Source organism: Lissotriton helveticus, chromosome 5_1 (assembly GCF_964261635.1).
Source record: "Lissotriton helveticus chromosome 5_1, aLisHel1.1, whole genome shotgun sequence".
Classification (NCBI taxonomy): Eukaryota; Metazoa; Chordata; class Amphibia; order Caudata; family Salamandridae; genus Lissotriton; species Lissotriton helveticus.
The window spans coordinates 1,718,051,209-1,718,075,157 of NC_136065.1; the positions used below are offsets into that span (position 1 = coordinate 1,718,051,209).

The window sequence follows — 23,949 nt, forward strand, 5'->3', positions numbered from 1 at the left end:
CGGGCACGGTCGCACCTCCCTAAAGCCTGCACAGCTTCCACTCACCTCCCTTCTTGACTTGACATGACGCATTCAGAGCTGTTTGCATCTGAATAGATGCCCCTGCTCTTGAAGCTGCCGCCCCCCCCCTCACACCTACAGCCCTTGATGAGCTGTTAAGAGGTGCTTGAAGGTGACTGAGAGGGAGGGGCTGCAGCTTCAGGAGCAGGGGCAGGGGCATCTATTCAGATGCAAACAGCCCTGAATGCGTCATGTCTCTGCAATTTGCGTGAGACATTCCCTTTGTGCCCGGGGCCCCAAACTTCCTACAACCGGTCTGGATTACACCGAGGCAGCACTGGTTCTCTTCACAGCACAGAGCTTAATTACTGTCACTAAATTGTAAACAAACCTCGATTCTTCAAACATGAAGTCTTTAATGTAAAAAAAAAAAGAAATGGCACAATCGCACCCACACTGATGAACAAAGTAAGGAGGACAATCAGTTAAATCAGTTCTCTTGGAGTATCTCTTTTAAGTACTGTACATCACAGTGGGGGATGGCAAAAGTAACATTTTGGAAAGAGAGACTGACTTCTCATTGTCTTGTCCAGGAGGGGGTTAGTATCATCTGGAAGAGACCAAGATGATACTAGAATACCGCATGCCCACCCTGGTGGATCCTGTTCCCCCTTCTGCCCCCCCCCTCCCTCCAGTGATGGCTCCTGTCCCTCCCCCCGCCCCCCACCTGTGGTGGATCCTGTCTCTGCCCTGGGTGGCATCTGTCCCAGTCCAGGAATAGCTCCTGCAGCTCAAAAAGGCTCAGATCAAAATTAATATGAAAAGGTGGGCGAGTGAATAAGTGAAAGGATGGGTGGATGGCTGGATGAATTAGTGAAAGGGTGAATGGATGAATGAAAGATTGAATAGATGGATAATAAAAGAGGATGGATGGATTGATGAGTGAGTGGTGGATGGATGGAAGGGAGAAAAGGTAAATAGCTGGATGTATGGGTGGAAGGGTAGCTGGATGGGTAAAAGGGTGGATGGATGAGTGAAATGATGAATGAGTGAAAAGGTGGATGATTGAGTGAGTGGGTGGGTGGGTAGATGGATGAGTGAAATGATGGACAGATTGATTAATTGATAAATGAAAGGGTGAATGGATGGACAGATGAGTGAGCGAAAGGGAGGGTAGATGGACTAAAGGATGAATAGATGAGTGAAGGAGTGAAAGCATAAATGGATGGGAGAAAGGATGTATGAGTAATAGGGTCAATGGATGGATTCATGAGTGGATGAGTAGATGGATGGGTGGGTGGATGGATGGAAGGAAGGATTGCTAAGTGAAAGGGACGATGGAGAGAGAAAGGGAGGATGATGGATGACTGAAAGGGTGGATGGGTAGAAGGATGAGTGACTGGGTGGATGGATGAGTAAGAGAAAGGATGGCTGGATGGGTGAAAGGGGAAATGGCTGGATGGATGAGTGAATGGATGGATGGGTAGAAGAGTGGATGGATGAGTGTACAGATGGCTAGGGTGAAAGGGTGGATGGATGGATAAAGGATGGATGAAGGGATGGATGAGTGAAAGGATAGATGGAAGGATACATGATGGATAGGTTTGCAAATGGTTGAATATGTTTGGATATGCCTGGGCTTACTTATATACTATTGCGCGCCCCTCTGATGTGTCTGTAAAACTTATCCAATTGTCCTGAATTTTGACCTCCTGTCCTGAATTTGTGTCCTGAATTTTGACCCTTTGTCCTGAATTTTAACACTCACCGTCCTGAATTTGCACCAATGCCAGTTGGTCACCCTAACGACACTGCAGAAAGCAGATAGGCCTTTTAAAAATAATTTTCCTCGCACTGCTGCCACCTGGGCTGCTTCCCCCACCATGCCCCCTACTTTAATGTCCCAGCAACCCCCACAGAGCGAAGCACAATATCACCAAATTTCTCAAACATTATCACAATCGCAGAGCGCAGTGCGTGTGCATAACGCATCCATGCATCTGTTTCTTCTAAAATTCGTCTTAGGCCCTGGCTGAAACACATGTCTGCGCTAAAATGTTCAGATCATCCCCACGCCGCAGGAGGCATTGAATACAATGAGTTTGAGTGCCTGAGTCTATCATGATTTATAATAGCCGGTCCTGTTCTGAAAGCAGCCTCACACCTGCTGGCCATGGGAGATGCAGTGTGCCACGCTGGCCAGGCCAGCCCTAATTACTGTCAGTGGCGCATGTATTAACTCTCAGATCTACAAGTTGATGTATGAACTGCAAACCGCACAGCTCGGAAACCCCGGAGAGGCAATTACAGATCCGAATGTCCAGTTTTTGTTGTCCGCTGCTCTAACTCTGAGATTTTCCGAGTTGTTGTTTGCACTGTAGTGCAATTTCGAAAACAAACAAATGTAATTGCCCATTGTATGTATGCGCAGCAATCAGAAACGATCATGATACGACCCCTGGGGCCATTATTGGCTGTGCTGCCTCATGGCAGATTTGTCTGTCTATTTTTATGTGCCTGAAGAGTGTAAAGTGAATCAATTTAACCCAATATTTCTCCAAGTTAGAGCTTAATTTTAAGACAGTGGCGCTCTGGATTTCTCTCTTTCTTCTTCTGAGCTGCTCTTCACTTTACCCACTCGAGGTGCATAAAAACAACCGCTCTGCTCTGCGCTGAGTCAACGTGGCCCATCACGATACAGCAAGATAGCATGTGTTTTGCAAAATTCCTGACAATAACCCTCTGTGGGCTGACTCACTGCTCGCTCCCTAGCTAATTGACTCATATATTTTGACAAGTTCTTGTATCAACCATAACAATAAATCGAGTTTTAAAGAGACAAGGTAAATAAAGGGCGAGCCTTACTGTTGACAGTGTGCAGTGGTCCACCGTCTCGTCGGAAAACAGGACAGCATCCTTAATGAAGACGGCGGCTCCTCGCAGGACAAATGACGCAAACAGGTGCATGTGGATGAAGTTTCTGGTGCAGTAAAGCTTCCTGCGGAGCATAAGGGATGTAGGGGAAAAACAGACTCGTGACATTTTCAATCAAGATAAAGATTTCAAATAATACTGCAACTTCACACAACTTGTTAAACCAACCCCCTCCGTTACTTGGACGGACCCACCCATCTCTTCATACAGCGCCCGCTGCCTCTAGCGAGGTTTAGGCCATATACATGCACATACATACATACGTAGAGCCATGACAGCTCTGTAATGCTGGAACAACTCGGATACTAAAATATGATTTGCAATTGGTAATCATAATATGGAGTTTGCATTGACTTAATGTTTTATTCCAAACTGTTAAGCGGGTACCCAATGTCAAAGGATTGAGAGAAGAGGGGATTGAAGGTTTATAAGAATATGGCAATCTTTACTAAGACGTTTCACTCACACTGAATACTAAAACACTGAAATAGCATTGAAGCACAGTACATGTTATAATATATTATATGATATTATATGATATTATATTATATTATATTATATTATATTATATTATATTATTTCATAATAATTGAGCGCATACAGTGAGCTCTCCCTAGTGAGGCTGCTGGGGCTGCGAGCTGCTGTGGTAACAAGGAGGAAGCGCGAACCTTTGCGCACTGCTGACAGGCATTTTATAAAATTATTCGGAGCGTTTTTAGCATTTTATTATTGGACAGCATTTATATCCTGGGGGCTGCTTTTAGATTGGGGAATTGAATTGCAGGTACACTGACACCCTTCACACCCTTACCTCCTATATCTCGAGCCTCCACCTGCTTTGGTAGTGATTTTACTCGGCGGTGGGCGCCATCTTGGGTGAGGACGGCGAGGTCAGCGCTCAAGTCGGGCCGGCCTCCCGCCCTCCCACAGTATTTAGGTCCGCCCTACCCAGCGCTCCCTGCCCTACAGTGAGCTCTCCCTAGCGAGGCTGCTGGGGCTGCGAGCTGCTGTGGTAACAAGGAGGAAGCGCGAACCTTTGCACACTGCTGACAGGCATTTTATAAAATTATTCGGAGCGTTTTTAGCATTTTATTATTGGACAGCATTTATATCCTGGGGGCTGCTTTTAGATTGGGGAATTGAATTGCAGGTACACTGACACCCTTCACACCCTTACCTCCTATATCTCGAGCCTCCACCCGCTTTGGTAGTGATTTTACTCGGCGGTGGGCGCCATCTTGGGTGAGGACGGCGAGGTCAGCGCTCAAGTCGGGCCGGCCTCCCACCCTCCTCCTCCCCATATCATGTGTCACCCAATTAGACGGCGCAGCGGGCTGGCGCAGCGGGCGCGCCGGAAGCGCGCCGAAGTCGAGCCAAAGTCAAGCCCGTCTGCGCCCGTCCGCGGCCGGATCGCGCCGGGCGCAGGGCATGCTGCCGGGTTGCACCCCGTCATCAGGTATGACAACACCTATCTACTGTCCCTACGTCCTCCTCCCGCTCCCCACTGTTCCGACTGCCCCCATATTGACCCCCTTACTAGCCCCCTCGCATGTCCTCGTTGTAAGTGGACTTCCTCCCTGCCTATAAATGACATCACCGACGCGCATCACCCCTTAAAAATTCGTTCCACACGCTTCAAGGGAGGTCTTGTCAATGCCAGGTCCTTAGCCTGCCATGGCCAAGACGTGCACGATTTAATATTAAGCCACGAACTGGATGCCCTGTTTATTACTGAAAGTTGGCTCAATGACTCCTCCAATCCCGATTTGGCTACCGCCCTCCCCCCTGACTTCACCATCTTCAGGCGGGATAGACCTTCTGGTCGAGGTGGCGGGGTCGCTTTAATCATTAAGGAAAATTTTCCCTGCCACACATTTGATCTATGTCACCTCAAGGATACGGAAAGCTTGGGTTTTTCAATCAAAATCAATGCCTCGTTTTCTCTCTCGGGAGGGCTCCTATATCGTCCTCCGGGTAATCCTACTTCCTTTCTCAATTCTTTGGATGAGGCCCTCGGAGCGCTCATGCTACAGTACCCTAACTTCACTCTTATGGGCGATATAAACCTACATATGGAATCGCTTGCTGACCCCCATACCATCTCCTTCCTACAGTCCTTAAACATCTTCGGACTCTCCCAACGTATCACCACTGCCACTCACAGGGCCGGACACACTATTGATGGCATCTGCTCTAATCTTTCAACCCTCTCAACCTCCCCTCCGCTACCTCAAATTTGGACCGATCATTATTTTATCCCATTTGATGTTATGATACCTCTCCCTACCCTATCCAGTACCAGGCATACCCCAGCCACCTTTACAGTCAACTGGAAGAAGGTGACCGAACGTATAAAGCTGGAGTCACAACCACTACCCCCATCCCCTATAGTAACTGGAGATGTGGAAATTGACTCCTGCAACTTCCATATCTGGATGAACCAAATTGTCATGGCTAATACCGTGCCCAAAAACCATCAGGAAAAGGGTCCTAAGAAGAAAAAACCCAATGCCCCCTGGTTTACTCAGACCCTAGCAGATAGTCACCTTTTATGTCGGAGACTAGAAAGATACTGGAGACAAACTTATGACACGGTCTCCAGAACACGTTATGTACAACAGAGGAAATTATATCTCTCTGACATAAAAACAGCAAAAAAGGAATATTACACTAAGCTTGTAACCGAAGCCCACCAAAACCAAAAAACTATCTTTACTATAGTTAAGTCATTTACCCATCCAAAAGCCCTTACCATCGAAATACCCCCCTCAGAGAGCCTATGCAATCAAATTGCAGATTTCTTTGTTGACAAAATTGTCAACATCCAGAAAGATTTCCCTCCTCCTTCGATAACCCCCTTAGAGGTAACAGTCAACTACCCTCCTCTCTCCAGTTTCAAATCGGTCTCCCTGCAACAAACTAGTAAGGCAATTCGGGCCTGTAAATCAGGAGCGCCTACTGACTCCTGTCCTCCCATCATTCTACATCACCTGATTGAGACAGTTAACCCCTACATTAATGCCATCATTAATGAATCTCTTGAATCCGGACTCGTACCGGCTGACTGGAAAAAGGCCATCGTAAAACCCCTGTTGAAAAAGCAGAACAAGTCTCCAACAGATTTGACTAACATGCGCCCCATCTCCTTGCTTCCTATCCTTGGCAAAGTCACGGAGCACTTAGTACATGAGGAGCTTAAAACCTTTGCAGAAGCCCATAACATCCTGCACCCCCAGCAATCGGGTTTTCGCTCCGGTCACTCCACCGAAACAGCTTTGATCGAACTTGCTGATTCCATCAAATTCCTGCAGGATGAGGGCAAGCAAGCTGTCCTCATCCTGCTGGATCTTACAGCAGCGTTCGACACTATCTCGCATGTCATCTTAATCAACAGAATGCGAGAGATTGGCGTGACAGACACAGCCTTGGCCTGGATTTCATCGTTCCTATCTAATAGGTCACAGACCGTGTCCCTCGGTCCTCACCTTTCCTGCGAAAAACTCATCACATCCGGAGTGCCCCAGGGGTCCATATTAAGCCCTCTATTTTTTAACATCTACATGGCACCCCTCCTAGCTGTGATAGAATCACATGGGATTCTAGTCACGTCTTACGCTGACGACACTCAATTGGTCGTCACCATTGACAAACAGCGGACTGACGCAGATCTCCGGTTCAAAAACTGTCTCTCTGATGTTTTTAAGTGGCTAAATACTAACCATCTTGGATGCAACAGTGCTAAGACAGAAATCATCCCATTGGGTAAAAATCTGTCTTTTTGTCAGAAAGACTGGTGGCCCTTAGGATCAGAGGCCCCTCCAAGGGCTGTACCATCAGCCCGGAACCTAGGCGTGCAATTCGATTCATCGCTCTCCTTCGATGACCACGTCAAGATTACTGCCGGTCGCTGCTTTGGACAAATAAAATCCCTAAAGAAATTCTTTGATTTTCTCCCAATTGCAGCTAGAAAGTCAGTCGCGGTAGCTCTCATACTTTCCCGACTCGACTACTGCAATGGCCTTATGGCCGGAGTGAAAAAATCTACTCTCAGAAAGCTGCAGAGCATCCAACATGCTGCAGCTAGACTGGTTTTACAACTCCCCAGAAGGTCATCAGCATCGGCAGCACTGAATTCGCTGCACTGGATGCCGCTGCATAAAAGAATCCTTTTTAAACTACTCCTCACAGTTTTTAAAACCATGCAAAATACAGGGCCCCGCTATTTTGCAAATCGTTTCACGCGCTATAATCCCCCGCGCTGCCTGAGATCCTCCGGGACAAATCTGGTCCGAATCCCCAGATTCAAATACAAGACCAAAGGTGGGAAATCCTTCACTGTTCTGGCAGCCAAGGCCTGGAACAACCTACCTGTCAACCTTAGATGTACAGAAAATGAGAACAATTTTAGAAAACTTCTCAAGACATGGGTCTACCAGCAACCAGACTCCTCTGTCTTGGCTGCCATTTAGCTTCACTCCTTTATCACACTCCACTTCTTCAGTTATCCGTCACAGCTTGCTTAGCGCCATGATGCTCCCTTGGGAGCGAACGTCTGCGCTTTACAAATGCACATAAATATCAAATATCAAATGATCACCAGTGGTTATTTGGCATTATGGAGTGATTTGCTGACAAATTGTGCAGAAGAAGAGACAATCATCAACCTTAATGGGCTTGCTTTAAAACCGCGGCCCACCTTCTTTATGCTAGGAACAGCGAGGAAAGGCATGGAGGAATAACGAAAATCCTGCACTGGCGAGTTCTTGATACAGTTTCCCTTAAGAATTGACGTCCCTTCCCTACTGAAGCTTTGAAGATATGAAAGCAGATCTTAAATTTGACCTATATTCCACAGGCAACCAATGAAGTTCTCAGAGCATTGGAGAATTATATGAATACATCAGTGCCTTACAGATCAATCTAGATGCTTTATTCTGAACCTCTTGCAACCCGTTGATCCATTTTCTGGACAGGCCCAAGTACAGAGAGTTTGTATAATCCAGTTTGCATATTAGTAGAGGAAGAACAATTTTTTGTTAGCACTTCTCTGGAGAGAACCAGAAATTTTAAGTCTCTCGCAAAGTTATGGCAAAATAGGGTTCTTTAAAGAGGTGAATCTTCAATTATTTTCCAAATTGGAGCAGCGTTGAGGTGGTCCTGACAGATATAGGGATGTTATAGGGATGTTGTTCTAAGGCCTGGGATCATAAATGTTGTCTTTTTTTTTTTTTACCTCTTCTTAGTCTGCAGGCTTATGGGGTCCTGGCTGCGGGTGTGCAGTCTGATGTTGTCCTGGTTGCAGGTGTGCAGTCTGATTTTGTCCTGGCTGCGGGTGTGCTACAAACCACCAGAGATAGTGTGCTTGTCTGCAAGATAAGCAGGGGTGCTAGTTGTGATGCCTTTGTAAATGTTGCAGCTGGTTTTGAGGATGGTGTGGGCTGGCAAGGGGAACCAATCAGTTTGTTTTTCGTAGGTGTGACCACTGATTCATTTTTCTCAGCTTTGCTTTCTGCAGCTCATAGGCAAGCATAATAAGTTACTGATTCAGTGTTTGCACTATAGACTGAGGCCAACTCAGAGCATGTATTCTGACACTCAGCACTTATTGATACGGCCCCTGATACTTCTCAGTCAAGGAAGTGCTGCATGACAATCGGCTACACTGTTACATTGGTGGTTTCTCACTGAGGAGAGACAAACTAATATATTTTGTATGTATGCCCACTACCTCTTCTGACTACAAGATCTCCAAGTTTACAAGGCTCTGTTCTGTGCACTCCTAGCTTTTTTTGTCATTCAGAAACCATTGAAAGAGGATTCACGGGTGGCCATACATTCTGGCCATTACAGGGTTTATTTACTCTGTCACAGAGTAAAGAGTTTGCCCACCGCAGAGTCATGGTAAGCTACAGGCTGTGCGAACATTTAAGGGGGTGACAAAGGCTCCTTGAAGAGGGGAGAATGGTATGTGCTGTCTGGGAATCAGACCTCTCATGTGAGTGCATTACAAATATTTCTAAAACTTAGGGCCTCATTACGATACAGCCACAATACAGGTGATCATAAATGTATTTTTCTACTGCAGCTTCTGCTGTGGCCCGAAAAAGGTTCACAGCACAAGCCACAGTAGAAAAATAACTTTTCAAACATCCAAGAAACATGTGCCAGGCACCATGAAGTGCCTCGTACAGGGTGCATGGATGTTTGGGTGCACCACAAGAGCCCCCTCGCCACTTTGCAGTGGCCTACGGGGAAAGGTGCCCTGCTTTGGGCCCCCAAAGTCCCTTCTTGACAGCCCTTTAATTTAATGGTGGTGGGACCGCCATGAAAAGGCTCTTGAAAAGGGACATCCTAATCCCGACGTTGGTGCCTACAGAGGCCTACTTAGTGTCCTACCACTACCCCTACAGGCTCCTTGTGCCTGTAGGAGGCGGGGGTCTGTCCCACAGACTGCTGTGGTCCAACCATCCGCATGATATTGCGCCAGTCAGACCGAATGCCCGGATAGCGGTAGGGCCTAAGGCCTGTCAGTGGCAGTCCCACCGACATCAAAATGAAGCCCATAACTATCAGAACCCTGACAGTAGCTGCTAGTAGGGGTGGTCAAAGTTTGCCAAAATAGGGCCAGATGTAGGTGGCCATTTACCGACCAGTAAATGGGTATTTGGTATGTAGGGGCCCATTTTTACAGATTCAGTAAATTTACCGAATCGGTAAATTTACAGATTCTGTAAAATACCGAATCGGTATTTTTAACGATTCGGTAACGGCCAGATGTAGGTGGGACTCTTCAGAGTCCCTAAAGCCTTACAGATTCGGTATTTTACCACCCAATCCAATTGGGTGGTAAAATACCGAATCCAGGTGTGCATGCACATGTGTGCATGCACACCTAGCCATGTGACAGACAGACATGCCCTTGGGGCATGTCTGTGTGCCACATGGCACACATGCCCGTCTTTGGGGTGCTAGAGGGTGTCAAAGTGACACCCCCTGCACCCTTGCTGAAATCGGTATTTACCGAATCGATAAATACCGATTCGGTATTGGCATTGATTCCTATGGGCTTCAAGGCCCATAGGAATCAATGAGCATTACCGAATCGGTATTTACAGAATCGGTAAATACCGAATCTTAACGATTCGGTATTTACCGATTCTGAAACATCTACATACCCCCCCCCCCTCTATTTTACCACTTCCTAAATGCCGAATCAGTAAAATTCAGTATTTAAGAAGTGGTAAAATAGAACTACCTACATCTAGCCCATAGTTGTCTTCGTAAAATATTTTTCACAGGAGTATTCTAATACTAAACCAGTTATTTTGTGGATTTTTGTTTCTGAAAATCTATGTTAAACTGACATTACTTTCACTTTAGTAACATTTTTGAAAGATTTTAAAAAATGTGATAATAGCGATAGGAAAAAAATGTATAACAATACAGCCCCTTAGTTTGCACTGAGCACAGGGTTGAGAGTCTGTTTTGACTGCACCTCTGAGTTCAGATGAATTGGTGGTCTGGTGGTCCTTTTCCCTCCCATTTGTCTACCACTTATGGATATATTCTATAATGGTTTGTTGAAACATGAAGTGGTGTTCTCATTTGCATGAGGCATATCCCATTTACTTGTGGAAACATCCCGATTTCTGTGCAGGGAGACATTCTAGATGTATTGTTTCTGCCGCCAAATGAGCCACTCGCATTATGTCTTAATATTGATACATGTGATAGACAGAGGATTCAAATAAAACGTGTCACATTAGACCTTTCACAACATCCATGGTGACCTGGTGAAATTTCCTGCATAGCTGGAGGAATGACACATTTTGTTCATTCTTGCTCTTCTTTCTGAGCAGATTGAATCTAGGAAATGAATGCTGTTACATGAATGAATTGAGTGATTCAAAATATGTGCTAACAGTATGGTACAAACCTGGCAGGGAGACAGCAGACATGGCAATTACATTCTAGAAGATTTGAGTCAAGTGACAATTCACTCTTATGAGGAAAAATTCCAGGGAGAGAGCAGAAAGTAAATTAGTCCTTCATGGCGAATATCTTAGAATACTATATTCAATATGCCAGAATATGATTCCACTGGACATAAAGAAGTTGCAGCCACAGGGACAGTTGCTCTTGACTACTTAGCTAGACTCATCAGTTGCTGTGGCTGTTCAGAAGTGTTTTGAAAGATTGATGGCAATGCAGGTGATGCTGAACTTGATTTGTCACTTTTACTGCTACTCCTCCTGTGTCTACAATCACCACTACCACCACCAGTGTCCATGGTGAGCCTGGCACCAGAGGTGAAAGTACCTCCAAAGATGATGTGTGGAGTTGTTACAGAAATACTTTGAACAGGAAGACTTTCACAGGACCGTTAGAATTTGGTTATGTGCCTGAGTAGATCACAAAAAGCCAGTATCAAAAAGTGGAAAAGGTGATATATGGAGTAGAATGTAAGTCCGTTGGAACTACTGACCATCTTTTTGAAAGATATGAGGCATCCTTTTGGCGAGACAACCTCATCAACAGCCTTCATGCGCAAGCAAAAGAGCCAGACAGAAAAGGATGATGCATCAAAACTGCTGTAGGTGTGTGCATCACCTTACTCAAAATTCATTGATTTTTTTCAGTATTTGAATCCTCTGTGGTAGGAACTGTTAAACTGGTGCTTGGAGCAAACGTTCATCCTGTTGAAGCAGTGGGAAAGACAGACAATTGGCAACATGCGCTATTGCCATGAAGACCATGAGTGTGCATTAACTTTAGCAATAGGTAACAAAGGAAAAAGATGGTGGTGACCTCCTCACCAGTGGCAGTGTGATTCGGATCACTTGGGGCCCTTTGGCTTCTCTACTAGGTCTACTCTAAAATACTGCTGGACAACATTATTGTTAGAAACTGAGGTTTCTGGTTGGCAGAGTATGCACACTTTTGGAAAGTGAGTTGTTGGTAGAGGCAAGTATGCACCTACCACTAGTAATAAGGCCACTAAAACTGTAAGGGCAGGTTAAGATCTTAATAATACTCCCTTGATCAACACTTGGTAGCTGGCAGCCAGTAGTCAGGCCTAACTGAAGAGATAGGACTGTAAAACATTTATATACACCAATACGCCAAATAAGTAAGACAACAAACACAATATACCCTGTCCCCAGGGCCAATCGCTCCTCGCACCGTGCGGCTCCCTCTGAGTGCGCCTGGTCTCCCCCGCTGCCACTGCGAGTTCGCCGCTGCCCCTGAGGTGTTTTCTTTTCTGCATCTTGTCTCTTTTTTCACGCCTGATTCTGTTCCTGTGCCCTGTGTTGCACCTGTTTCTCTCACTGTATTGTTGTGCCCTGTTGCCCTTTTGTTGTCCCTGTTTCTCTCACTGTATTGCTGTGCATATGTTGTGACTGACTCTGCACTTGTGCCCTGCTTCCGCCCCTGGTATCAGCTGTTTTTTTCTTGCCACCCTTAGGACTGTTTTTTCCCGCTCGTTTCACCCCCCCGCTCCCTGCCGCTGCTCCCCTGCGGCCCCGCCCCTTGTCCCTTCTGTACCCCTCCCACTCGCCACCCCGCTCCCGCCCCCCAGCTGCTCCTCCCTCCCACTTCACCACTTATGGCTCAGTCCATGCGTATGCGCAGCGGGCGCGCCGATTGTGCGCCGAAGGCGCGCCAAAGGTAAACCCGTCTGCCCCCGTCCGCGCCTGGACCGCGCCCAGCGCCAGGAACCCTGGCCCTCGACGAGGCAAGTCCACCCGACGGACTTACAACGCCGCCACCCTCCACGATCTCAACACCGGTCGGAACCCCGCCTGCTACCAAGCCATCCCGAAACACACCCACAGACCCTTCACATGCCTCACCTGCAACTTCACCTGCCTCTGAACCTGCACCGCACACCCGCCAAGCCAAGCACCAGCAACAATGACCTCAAGTGCATCCTGCTCAACACCCGCTCCGTCCACAGGCACGCCGTCAAACTCTGGAACCTCCTTGACACAACATCACCAGACGTCGCCTTCCTCACGGATCCTGGATGAACGCCTCCTCAGCCCCCAACATCGCCATAGCTATCCCGGATGGCTACAAGATAACCCGAAGGGACCGCGTCAACCAAACCGGAGGAGGCATCGCCATCGTCCACAGAAACACCATCTGCATCACAACCAACTCCGAGGACACCCTCACTGCCGCCAAGCACCTTCACTTCCAGATACACACCGACCCCAAGGCCACCCTCAGAGGCACTCTCATCTACAGACCCCCGGGACCACGCACACAATTCAGCAAAACCATCGCTGAATTCTTCAGCCCGCACGCCCTCACCTCCTCAGACTACATCCTCCTAGGGGACCTCAACATCCACCTGGAGAACAACAAGGACTGTAACACCGCCGCCCTGCTAGACAACCTCACCAACCTCAGACTCAAGCAACAGGTGAACACCCCCACCAACTACGCCGGCCACACGCTTGATGTCATCTTCTTCTCCAGCAAGCAGATCTCCTTCAGCCACTCCACCGGACTACACTGGACAGATCACAGCTGCGTCCACTTCAACTTCAGGAGAACCATGACCCACCACCACCCGCAACAGGTTCCCCGCAGAAGCTGGAGCAAGATCACGGCCGACCAGCTCACCACCGCCCTCAGCCAGAACCCACCCACCAACGCACCGAACCCCAGCGAAGCAGCCTGCAACCTCACACGGTGGCTCACGAAGTGCGCCGATGACCTCGCACCACTGCAGAACCCTCCCAGCAGATCCGGCAGCAGGAAAGCCCCGTGGTTTACCAACGACCTCAAAAACTCCAAGAAAACGTGCCGCACCCTCGAGAAAGTCTGGCGCCACGACCAGACAACAGAAAACATGACTGCCCTCAAGCACGCCACCCACAAACACCACCAGCTGATCCGCACCACCAAAAGGACAACATTCAAAGAACGCCTGGACAGCAATACCCACAACAGCAAGGAACTCTTCAGCATCGTTAAAGAGCTCTCCAACCCCAGCGCCTGCAACAACGACATCACACCCTCGCAAGACCTCTGCGACTCACTCGCCTCGTTCTTCCACCGCAAGATCACGACATACACAACAGCTTCGGTGCACAGACCACGCACCCAACCATCGAACCAACGCCCCCCACCATTACCCTCTGCACCTGGACCCAGGTCAACACTGAAGACACCACCCGCCTGATGAACACCATCCACTCCGGCGCCCCAACTGACCCTGGCCACACCACATCTTCAACAAAGCCGACTCCATCATCGCACCCCATCTCCGGAACATCATCAACAGCTCCTTCACATCTGCCACCTTCCTGGAGAGCTGGAAACATGCCGAGCTCAGCGCCCTCCTGAAGAAACCCACCGCGGATCCCACGGACCTCAAGAACATCCGCCCCATCTCACTCCTCCCTTTTCCGGCCAAAGTCATCGAGAAGACCGTCAACAAACAACTCTCCGCCTTCCTCAAGACAAACGTATCCCTCGACCCCTCACAGTCCGGCTTCCGAGCAAACCACAGCACCGAGACCGCTCTCATCGCAGCTACCGACGACATCAGGTCCCTGCTCGACAACGGGGAAACAGCTGCCCTCATCCTCCTAGACCTCTCAGCAGCCTTCGACACCGTGTGTCACCGCACCCTAATACAGCGCCTCAGCAACACCGGAATCCAAGGAGCGGCCCAGGAGTGGATCACCTCGTTCCTCACCAGAAGAACCCAGAGAGTCTGCCTCCCCCCGTTTCGATCCGCTGCCACCGAAGTCATCTGCGGCGTTCCGCAAGGATCCTCACTCAGCCCCACCCTCTTCAATGTCTGCATGAGCCCGGTCGCAGCCATCGCACGCCAACACAACCTCAACATCATCTCCGACGACACCCAGCTGATCCTCTCCCTCACCAACGAACCCGCCACCGCCAGAGCCAGCCTCCACGAAGGAATGAAAGACGTAGCGGAATGGATGAAGTTCAGCCGTCTAAAACTGAACTCGGACACGACGGAAGTCCTCATCCTGGGACCATCCCCTTCTGCCTGGGACGACTCCTGGTGGCACACCGCCCTGGGCACCGCACCCAAGCCAACGGACCACGCATGCAACCTGGGCTTCATCCTGGACTCCTCCCTCACGATGACCAAACAAGTCAACGCCGTCTCATCATCCTGCTTCAACACCCTGCGGATGCTCCGAAAGATCTTCCGTTGGATCCCCACCAAAACCAGGAAGACGGTCACCCAGGCCCTCCTCACCAGTCGACTACGGGAACACCCTCTACGCTGGAACCACAGCCAAACTCCAGCGCATACAGAACGCTTCTGCAAGACTTAACCTGGACATCCCTCATCACATCCACATCTCTGCCCATCTGAAATGCACTGGCACCCCGTCAGCAAGAGGATCACGTTCAGACTCCTCAACCACGCACACAAGGCTCTCGACGACATGGGCCCGAAATACCTCAACAGCCGCCTCACATTCTACACACCCACCCGTCAGCTCCGATCCGCCAGCCTCGCCCTCGCCGCCGTCCCACGAATTCGCAAATCCACCGCCGGAGGAAGATCCTTTTCCCACCTGGCGGCCAAGACGTGGAACTCCCTCCCCACTCACCTACGACTGACCCAGGACCATCTCTCCTTCAGGAAACAACTCAAGACCTGGCTGTTCGAGCAGTAGCTACTCCCCCCCAGCGCCTTGAGACCCTAGCGGGTGAGTAGCGCGCTTTACACATTATTTTGATTTGATTTGAATATAAATCCCACACCCATTTATAAACAATAGGTTATATTTCTATGAACACATAGACACCAAAATAACAAAAATTCAATGTAGGGAACCAGAGATATGAATGTTTAAAGAATTAACACTTTCCAGTGCTTAAAAGTCTATTGTGCGACTTTGGGACATCTGGTCGTGCTTGACTGGGACAAAGTCAAAGTTTGAGAATAATCGCGATAGAGCCCTGGTCAGATACACTAAGCAGAAGACCTCGATCAAAATGTTACTTTCACACTTAGAAACCTTTCAGGAGCTTTTTCTTCCGACATCAATCAACCCTCCACAGCATGCCAGATTCATTGGATGCACTCCAGGATGGGGAATCTTTGTGGAGATGTTGCAAGTGGGCTCTAGTAACCTGTAGCCTGCAGGTAGTCTACTCCTAAATCCTTCTTGAAGCAAGTTACATTCCCCGGGCTGTAGTACCAGATTGTGCAGCAGGCAAGGTCAGTCAGAGTGAAGGCCTTTGGGTGCAAATCTAGATTCCATCAGGGCAGTCCTTCTCCTTGTAGTTTCAGGCAGAAGATCTGAGAGACTATGCAGCTCTCACATTTATTCAGTGTTCTGGAGAGACAAGCAAGGGGGCATCTCTGTCCAGTGAGATGCTGGGTGCCACCCAAAAGCATGACAACTTCCTCCAAACTGTGGCATCTTCTTGTCCCATAAAGCACTGCACTTCCAAAATCCAACATTGATGAATTCTCTTCAGAGGAGTAAGACCTGGCTAAACCAACCCACAGGGTGGCTCATTTCCATTGGCTCTCCTCCTGACAGCTGCAAATTCCTGTCCTAAGCCTGCTATCTGGACGGGGAACAGGATGTGGAGGTAGGTAAGCCTGGAATTCCCTTACTGTCCTCCTCACTTTAAAGCCATTTTACCCATCCCCCTTCTTGGCCTGGTCTTTGCAGCTGCAGAACTCCCACCATCAGATAACCTCTGCTCTGGTCAGACCACTTATCACCTAATCAAAGCAGCCTGTCTAAGCCTATTAGTGCTGACCAATCAGGGGAGACTGTTAGAAGGCTGGATTTTGGCTCACAGAAAATAAAGATGTGTAAGTGTTATTACAAATTCAACAGTGGCAAGTTGTTGAATTCATCAATACAAAACTTTTAAGTCCTTGAAGGACATTTTTACTCTTTTCCTAGCAATAGTTATAATTAAACAAAATATTACAATGTTAGCCTATGGAGCTAAATACCTACAATGGGGGAAAAATTGAACGGGTAGGTATTCCCTCACCAGGGCATTAAAAAAATATTTGAGAAAGTCCCTTCTTATAGTTACATGCCCCCTGGCCCATGTCCATGCCCTATTATATGCTAAGGACTTATAAGTAGTTTGAACCCCCTAGCCGTATTATATACAAGGGACTTAGAGGGTCTGTCAATACCCATAGTAAGTATTTACTTTTAAAGACAGGCTCCAAGGTAGGGTTACTTTCAAAAGGACAGCAAGCACACAGCAGTGCACACATGGAAGTGCAGGAAATCTGTTAGGCCTCTAATCCTCCATGCCCTATTATATACTAGGGACTTATAGATAGATTGCACCCCCTGGTCCTGTTATCTACTATGGACTTATAGAGTCTATCATTATTAAATTGTGAGTGTATGTGTCAGACCTGGCATCCTTGGTGTGGGTTTCCCCTTATGTTTGCCTTTGCCTTCTATGGTTTGACTGAGTGTTGGACCTCGGTTTTGCTGACCTAGATGCATTGGGCAATTTGCACTACTGTGCAGTGCCAAAGCGCAAGTGCTCCCTCTGTAAATTGTTGTCAAGGATTAGTGGCTCCATATTTGGGATATTTTATGTACTACTAAGACCCTAGTACAGTGCACTGTAAATAAAACGCTGCTAGTGGGCTTGCAGCACTGAGTGTGTCACCCACACAAGCAGCCTTGCAAAAGGTCCTCAGACCTTCCATTGCAGTGTCTGTGTGCAGTTTAGAACTGCCATGTCAACCTGGCAAGTCCACCCACTTGCCAGGTCCTAACTTTCCCTTTTCATACACCCGTAAGGTAGGCCTAGGGTACCCCTGTGGGTAGGGTGCAGTGTATGTGAAAAGAAGGGCATGGCCTGATGTGTATAGCATGTTCTGACAGTGAAATACTGCCAATCTCGATTTTCCCTTTTGAAAGGCTTTCTGTCCCATAAGATAGAATGGGGAGCTAACTAATTACATCTTATAGGTATGACTGCCCAAGGGGACAAGATGGGAATATGGAGTTTGGTATGCCTGAACTCAGGATGTAACAATGCATCTTTTAGTAAGGATTTTATTTATATTCTGGGTTTGAAAATGCCGCTTTTAGAAAGTTGGTATTTCCTTGATTAGCCATCCTGTTAGCCTCAGCTAGGTTTGTGTATTGACTGTCTGTATCGCAGAAAGCACCACTGCACTTCTCACCCCATTCCTAGTCTCACCGATGCCGCTGGGTGACCGTCACCAAGCCGCTGCTTGCACCACATCCTGTGGGCACCGCACTCCTACTCGGCCTCACTTTACTCTGCCCGAACTCACCAACACCATCACTGCCCTCGCGAACAACGACAGGGTCCGTCACCTGCACCGTGACCTGCCAGCACCACATCGAGCACCGCCTCACTTTGCATCGTAGCCTCGGTCTCGCTGATGCCACTGGAAGACGTCACAAAGCTGCTGCATGCATGCTGCATCGCTTCCACTTCATTTGGCAACTGTGACGGTTGCCCCCGACCGACTCGTACCAACGGGACCAGCTACAACAAGAAACATACTGTCTACGAGTCTGTCGACGCTACAGCTGAGCCGCACTGACGCAGTCGGCTGGAACTGTTAGCTGGAGCTACCGACTCAGAAGAACTGTGTTTATGGGATATTTCTGGAATTTAAAGGCTAAATTGCAAAGTACCTATTTTTCAGTATTGTATGATGTATTTTTGTCATTTTTGGTCTTGTTGGTTTAGATAAAGATTTGTTATTTTTCTAAACTGCTGTGGTGTCCATTTGAAGTGTTTAACTGTTTTGCTGTATGCATGTATAAATGCTTTACACACTGCCTCTGAGATAAGCCTATCTGCTCATGCCAAGATACCAAGTGGATGAGCAGGGGTTATTTTAGAGTGTATCTCCCTTACCATGTCTAGGAAGCAGAGTCCCTGCTTGGACAAAGGTGCAAACCATTGCCAACTTGAGACCCCATTTCTACCATTGGTGGTCAGCAGTGAGGATACAGACTTGGATTTGTGCCTTACATACAGTAATTGACAGACAATATTGCAACCACATACTATTCGTGAACCTTTTCCTTTTTAAATTTTCTGCAACTTGAGAACTGCCAAGTTTCTCATCATGACCAAGCTAGCGTCTATTGCATCTATTGACATCGAATTGGAAAAGGATAGGTTGGAAACATACACTGTGAATCAACTAAAAACTATCTGCAACGCATTTTAAATCTCTGTAAGAAGCCTCACCAGCAAGGAGGAATATGAAAAGGCACTGAGGGCCTTGCTGGAATCCAGTAATGCCGGTGGGCAGGATGCGGATCTGCAAGGGGGAAGGGTACCTTCCAGAGATGGCAGCAGTGTGTCTTCAAGGGGTCTGTGTCCAGAGGAGCTGAGTGCATACAATAGAACTTACAAAACACAGGTTGGGAAAGGATTATAAGGAATTAGAGTTTATTGGTTCTGGAGCAAAAGAGGATGATCTTAGAGCACAATAGAGGGTTGGGGAGCTGGACACAAAAAGCCAAAATTGTGGACTCCAGTTCCAATGGTGGCAGCTTGTCGTCAGTGCCTGGAGAAGGGGGAGTGTGCATCCCAAAGGAGGTAATCAAAGATTACGTGAAGAGTGATGACATTGGTCAATGGTTCAGGGGCTATAAGGAAGCAATCAGTCCCACAGAAAACCTGTGAGAGACTGGGGAGCAGGGTTGTGGAGCGCTTCATGGTAGATGGAAGGGAGATCTTGCTATCCTTACCAGAGGAGGAGAATATGTGTTATGCTCCTATGAAGGAGGCCTTAGTCAGCAGATATGGTTTAACCCCAGAACTGTACAGGCAGAAGTTCAGGGCCTGTAAAAAGCTTGAATCAAACACTTGGGTGGACTATGTTTCCTATTTTTGCAGAGCACTGGATGTTTGGGTGAAGGGTAGCCAGGCAAATGATTTTCAGGGGCTCTATGATTTTGTGGCATGGGAGCACTTGTCTGCTAATTATTTTTCAGAGCTACCCCAGCATTTTATTGACAGTTTGCTGGCTGACCCCAAGAAGCTTGCTGTTGAGGCAGACTGCTGGGTCAGTACCAAGGTCCACAAAGGGTGACTCCACCAAGGGTAGGCAGGGTACCCAGTGGAAGAGTGGGGGAACAAGGGTAAACAAAAGCAGTTCCAGAAAGGGCCCCAAAGTAATTCCCAGGGAACCAAGGGAATGCCCCCCCCCCCAGCGATAAGAACAATGGGTCTCTTTGGGTAAGCCTGCATAGAAGAGTCCCCACAAATGTTTTGCTTGTCGTCAGGTGTATCACTTCATAGGTGTCCCAAAGTGACCACTGTACCTACTGGTGCACCTCCCCGTTAGCTGACTAGTGTAACCTCGAGGGAGGAGTTGAGTTCTAAGGAGGGGTGGGAGGCAGCAGAGTTGATCCTGGTCTCCCTAGGAGACAGTGAGATGGTCCCAAGGACCCACCTGCCCAATAACACTAAGAAATACGGGCAGTGGGTGACCAGAAATGGCCATAGGGTGTAGGCTCTGAGAAATATGGGCGCCAGTGTGACAGCTGTCAGTTGTCAGCTTGTGTCTGACGAGCAGGTGATCCCCAATATACTTTACCCAGTGGTTGTAGCCGACAACCAAGAGTGCTTCTACAAAATGGCACAGGTTTCCTTTGACTGTGGGTGTCACATGTACCTTGAAAGTAGTTGTGAGACTAGCCATGTCTGTAGACTGTCTGCTGGGGAATGACCTGGAGAGTTCCCCTTGGGAGAAGGTGGAACACAGGTCTCATTTGAGATTTTGGATCTGCCTGAGTGGCAGCTGGTAAGGGCAAAAAAGAGGACCTGGAGCCTGATGGAATGGCCCAGGTGCCTGCCAAAATGAGAGGCGTCAGGGCGCATGGGCAACCAGCCCCCAAAGTTCCCACAGTCCAGAAGGATGCAGAATTTGAGGGGGATGCCCTGGAGCCTACAGGGAAGCAAGTGGCAGAACTGGGGGACCTGCCTGAGCTGACCCATGGGCAGCAGGAAGGGGGACCCTCCAGGGAGAAATTCTGCAAGGAGCAGCAGGAATGCTCCTCTCTTGTTGGTGTGCAGCAGCGGGCTGTAGGCCAGGCAGCAGGTGATCAGTCTGGGACACACTGGCTTTACTGGGAGAATGGTTTCCTTTATATTGAGCCTAAGGTTGCTGAGCCTGGGCCAGCCCGTGTGCTGGTGGCACCCCAGTACTTCAGAGCCATCCTACTGGATCTGGCTCAGATAATTCATTGAGACCATCAATGACACTGCCATTGATGGTCTCAATGAATTATCTGAAATTTATAATCTTTAAGTTGTGAACATTGATCTTAAAATAGAAGCATGACCTTGTGGCAAAAACACTCGATCTTTGGCCTCATTTTGATGGTGCTGATTTTTCATTACCATTGCCATTTTCCATTTTTTATACTGAGTGCCACCCATTAGAACTTTATTATTCAATTGACTTTTACATCGCTACGTTAGTAAACTACAATTCCCAGAATTCTAGGCAAAGACGGGACAAACAGGAAGCTCCGGGTCAGGTAAAACGACCCCTAACTGATTGGATTCCTACCTGTCTCCAAGAGCAAAGAAGAAGCCATCCGCCGCGCCTTTAACAAACAGAGTAAGTGTTAATATCATCGGAAAGTATACCAGAGAAAAAGTCTCAAGCTGTAAACTCGGCCACAGTATTGAAACAGCGTACAGCGCCCGGAGCTCGACTAATGCGCTTAGACACTTTAACGCTTGGGATGACTTGCAGCGGCTTTAACATATCGAAAATTCACGCCCACGGCATCAGAAGCGCACTTCGGTTATAAGAATGATTCCAAATGGCTGTCATATACCAGGCACTTGTATGAAGCTTGTGCTCTTGTCTTTTTAATTAATTATGTTTTGGAATGAACAAGTGAAACTTTTATGTACGATTGAGCAATACCTCACTGGGGACTGTTCGGCTTATTTTCCAGGTCAGCCAAAATCGTTCAACTCAATATACGAAGAAAATAAGAAAGGTAATCCTTTATATGGGTGCAAGGTCATGTCATCATTAATAAGATTGGCTGATTACAACTCCGGCTTTACTTTCTTTTTAATTCAGGTTTCAGAGGCAGTTATACTCTCCAATAGAGAGACCCAAGTATGTGCTTAACAGTGCATCTCAAGTGACAGAACACTAGGTTTGAAACAATTCCTGACGGTCTATTTTTCTCTCCTCTTTTTTCTTTGTGTTCCCCTGTATGATTGTGGTGCAGAAAAGATTCGTTGGAGACATTAATTATTTGAAAAAGGAGATCGGCTGATCTCACTAAGAAAAGGTAACTAGGTGAACTTTGGAGATGTTAAGATGAAGTTTTTTCTCGACTTTTTGGAGAATTAACATTATAATATTTGTGTTTTTCAGCTATTGGTCCTGATGAGAACCCCTTATTCATCTGGGTTGGAAATGCGTCAACCACGTATTATTCCGCAACAAGTGCAACACAAAGAAAAAGTCCCCCTTATCTCGTTATAAATGGTTCAACAAATTATTCTATCATTGAGATTGAATTTCTACGAGTAGAGGGTTGTTTAAACAAGAGGCACTGTTGATTTCAAGAGGTTGATCTAGCAAATCAAAAATAAGCAATTTTTTCCATGTAATATATGTTATGTTTGTTTTTTGTACAAATAATGTTTTTGTTTTTCATGTTGTAATTAGGTAATGTCAAAAAGTATTTTTTGTCTGTGTTTTGTATTAATGTATAATGGTGGGTGTGGGTTGTATATAAGAGATGTATAAGTATGTTAAATATAGAAAAAAGATATTGAAGAATTTGAAAAAATAAAAGAAGAATAATGTAGTAATTCTTTGTGTCACATTGAGTTAGGGACGTGCCTCAATTAGAGAATAAGGAAGGAAATTGTGAACAGTGTTGGCAATTCTGGTGTTTTGTCATGATGTGCCTTCGGCAAGTCATTTGGGGCAGGACAAGGCCTTTGAAAGGCATGTCACCCACTTTCATTGCCTTCGAATGTGTAAGGATTCTGGCCCTCACTGCAGGACTTGCCAGGCAAGTGGCAAGAGCGGGAGGAAGTTATAGGCTCCTCTCCAATCTTTCCCTGTCATCAGCACCCCCTTTGAGAGGGTGGGCATTGACATTGTGGGGGCTCTAGACCCCAATACATCCATGGACCACAGATTCATCCTGGCCTTGGTGGACCATGTCACTCTGTACCCCAAGGCCATCCTTCTCCAGAGGGCCCCAGTGGTGGATCTGGTATTGGTGAGGATCCTCTCCTGTGTGGGATTCCCCAGAGAGGTGGTGTCTGACTGGGATACCAACTTCATATGCAGGTACATGAAGTCCCTGTGGCATAAGTGCGCTGTTACCTAAATGTTTACCACTCCTTACCACCCCCAAGGGAACAGACTGGTTGAGATTCAACCGGACCCAGAAGGGCATGATAATGGGCCTTGGTGAACCCATGAGGCATAAGTGGGACATCCTCTTACCATGCCTGTTGTTTGCTTACAGGGAGGTACCCCATGAGTCCTTAGGGTTCAGTCCCTTGAACTCCTGTATGGGCATCCTGTAAGAGGACATCTGAGTCTGGTCAAATAAAGCTGTGAGAAGGTTCCCAGTAAACCTGCCCAGGATAGCTACGTGCTGGCCATCAGGAACCAGGCTAAGTGCTTCAGACAACTTGCTCAGGTGAATCTGGAAGCCAGACAGGATGAGATAAAGTGGTGGTACCGATTTTAAAATCGGAACCCGCCGACGGATGCTCTTTCACGCTGGACTCCGAGTAGTTTTTAATTGCTGTATTTTATTTTTCTGCACTATTGTTGTCACGCACATTATAATTTGAATACTAAATTACTTTGTGTGCTGCTGCTACAGGCACGATCCCCGTTCCACCACCGATGATTCGGCTTGTTGTGGAGGGATGGACCGCCATAGTGGGAAGGGCTACACCTAACTTCGGGGCTTAGAGGTTAGCAGTCTAGCTGCTCGCCTACTCGGCTATTTA

At 47.6% G+C, this 23,949-nt stretch overlaps 1 protein-coding gene across 1 annotated transcript in view; it reads right to left on the reverse strand.

Annotated features, from left to right (window-relative positions):
* The window catches only part of LOC144752791 (vasoactive intestinal polypeptide receptor-like), a gene marked incomplete at its 5' end in the record, with an annotated part of 603,698 nt that overhangs the window by 384,512 nt on the left and 195,237 nt on the right, over positions 1–23,949 (reverse strand). Inside the window, one exon of the mRNA XM_078640644.1 lies at positions 2,866–2,998. Coding sequence (XP_078496770.1) covers positions 2,866–2,998 — 133 coding nt within the window. The remainder of the gene's footprint in view (positions 1–2,865; positions 2,999–23,949) is intronic.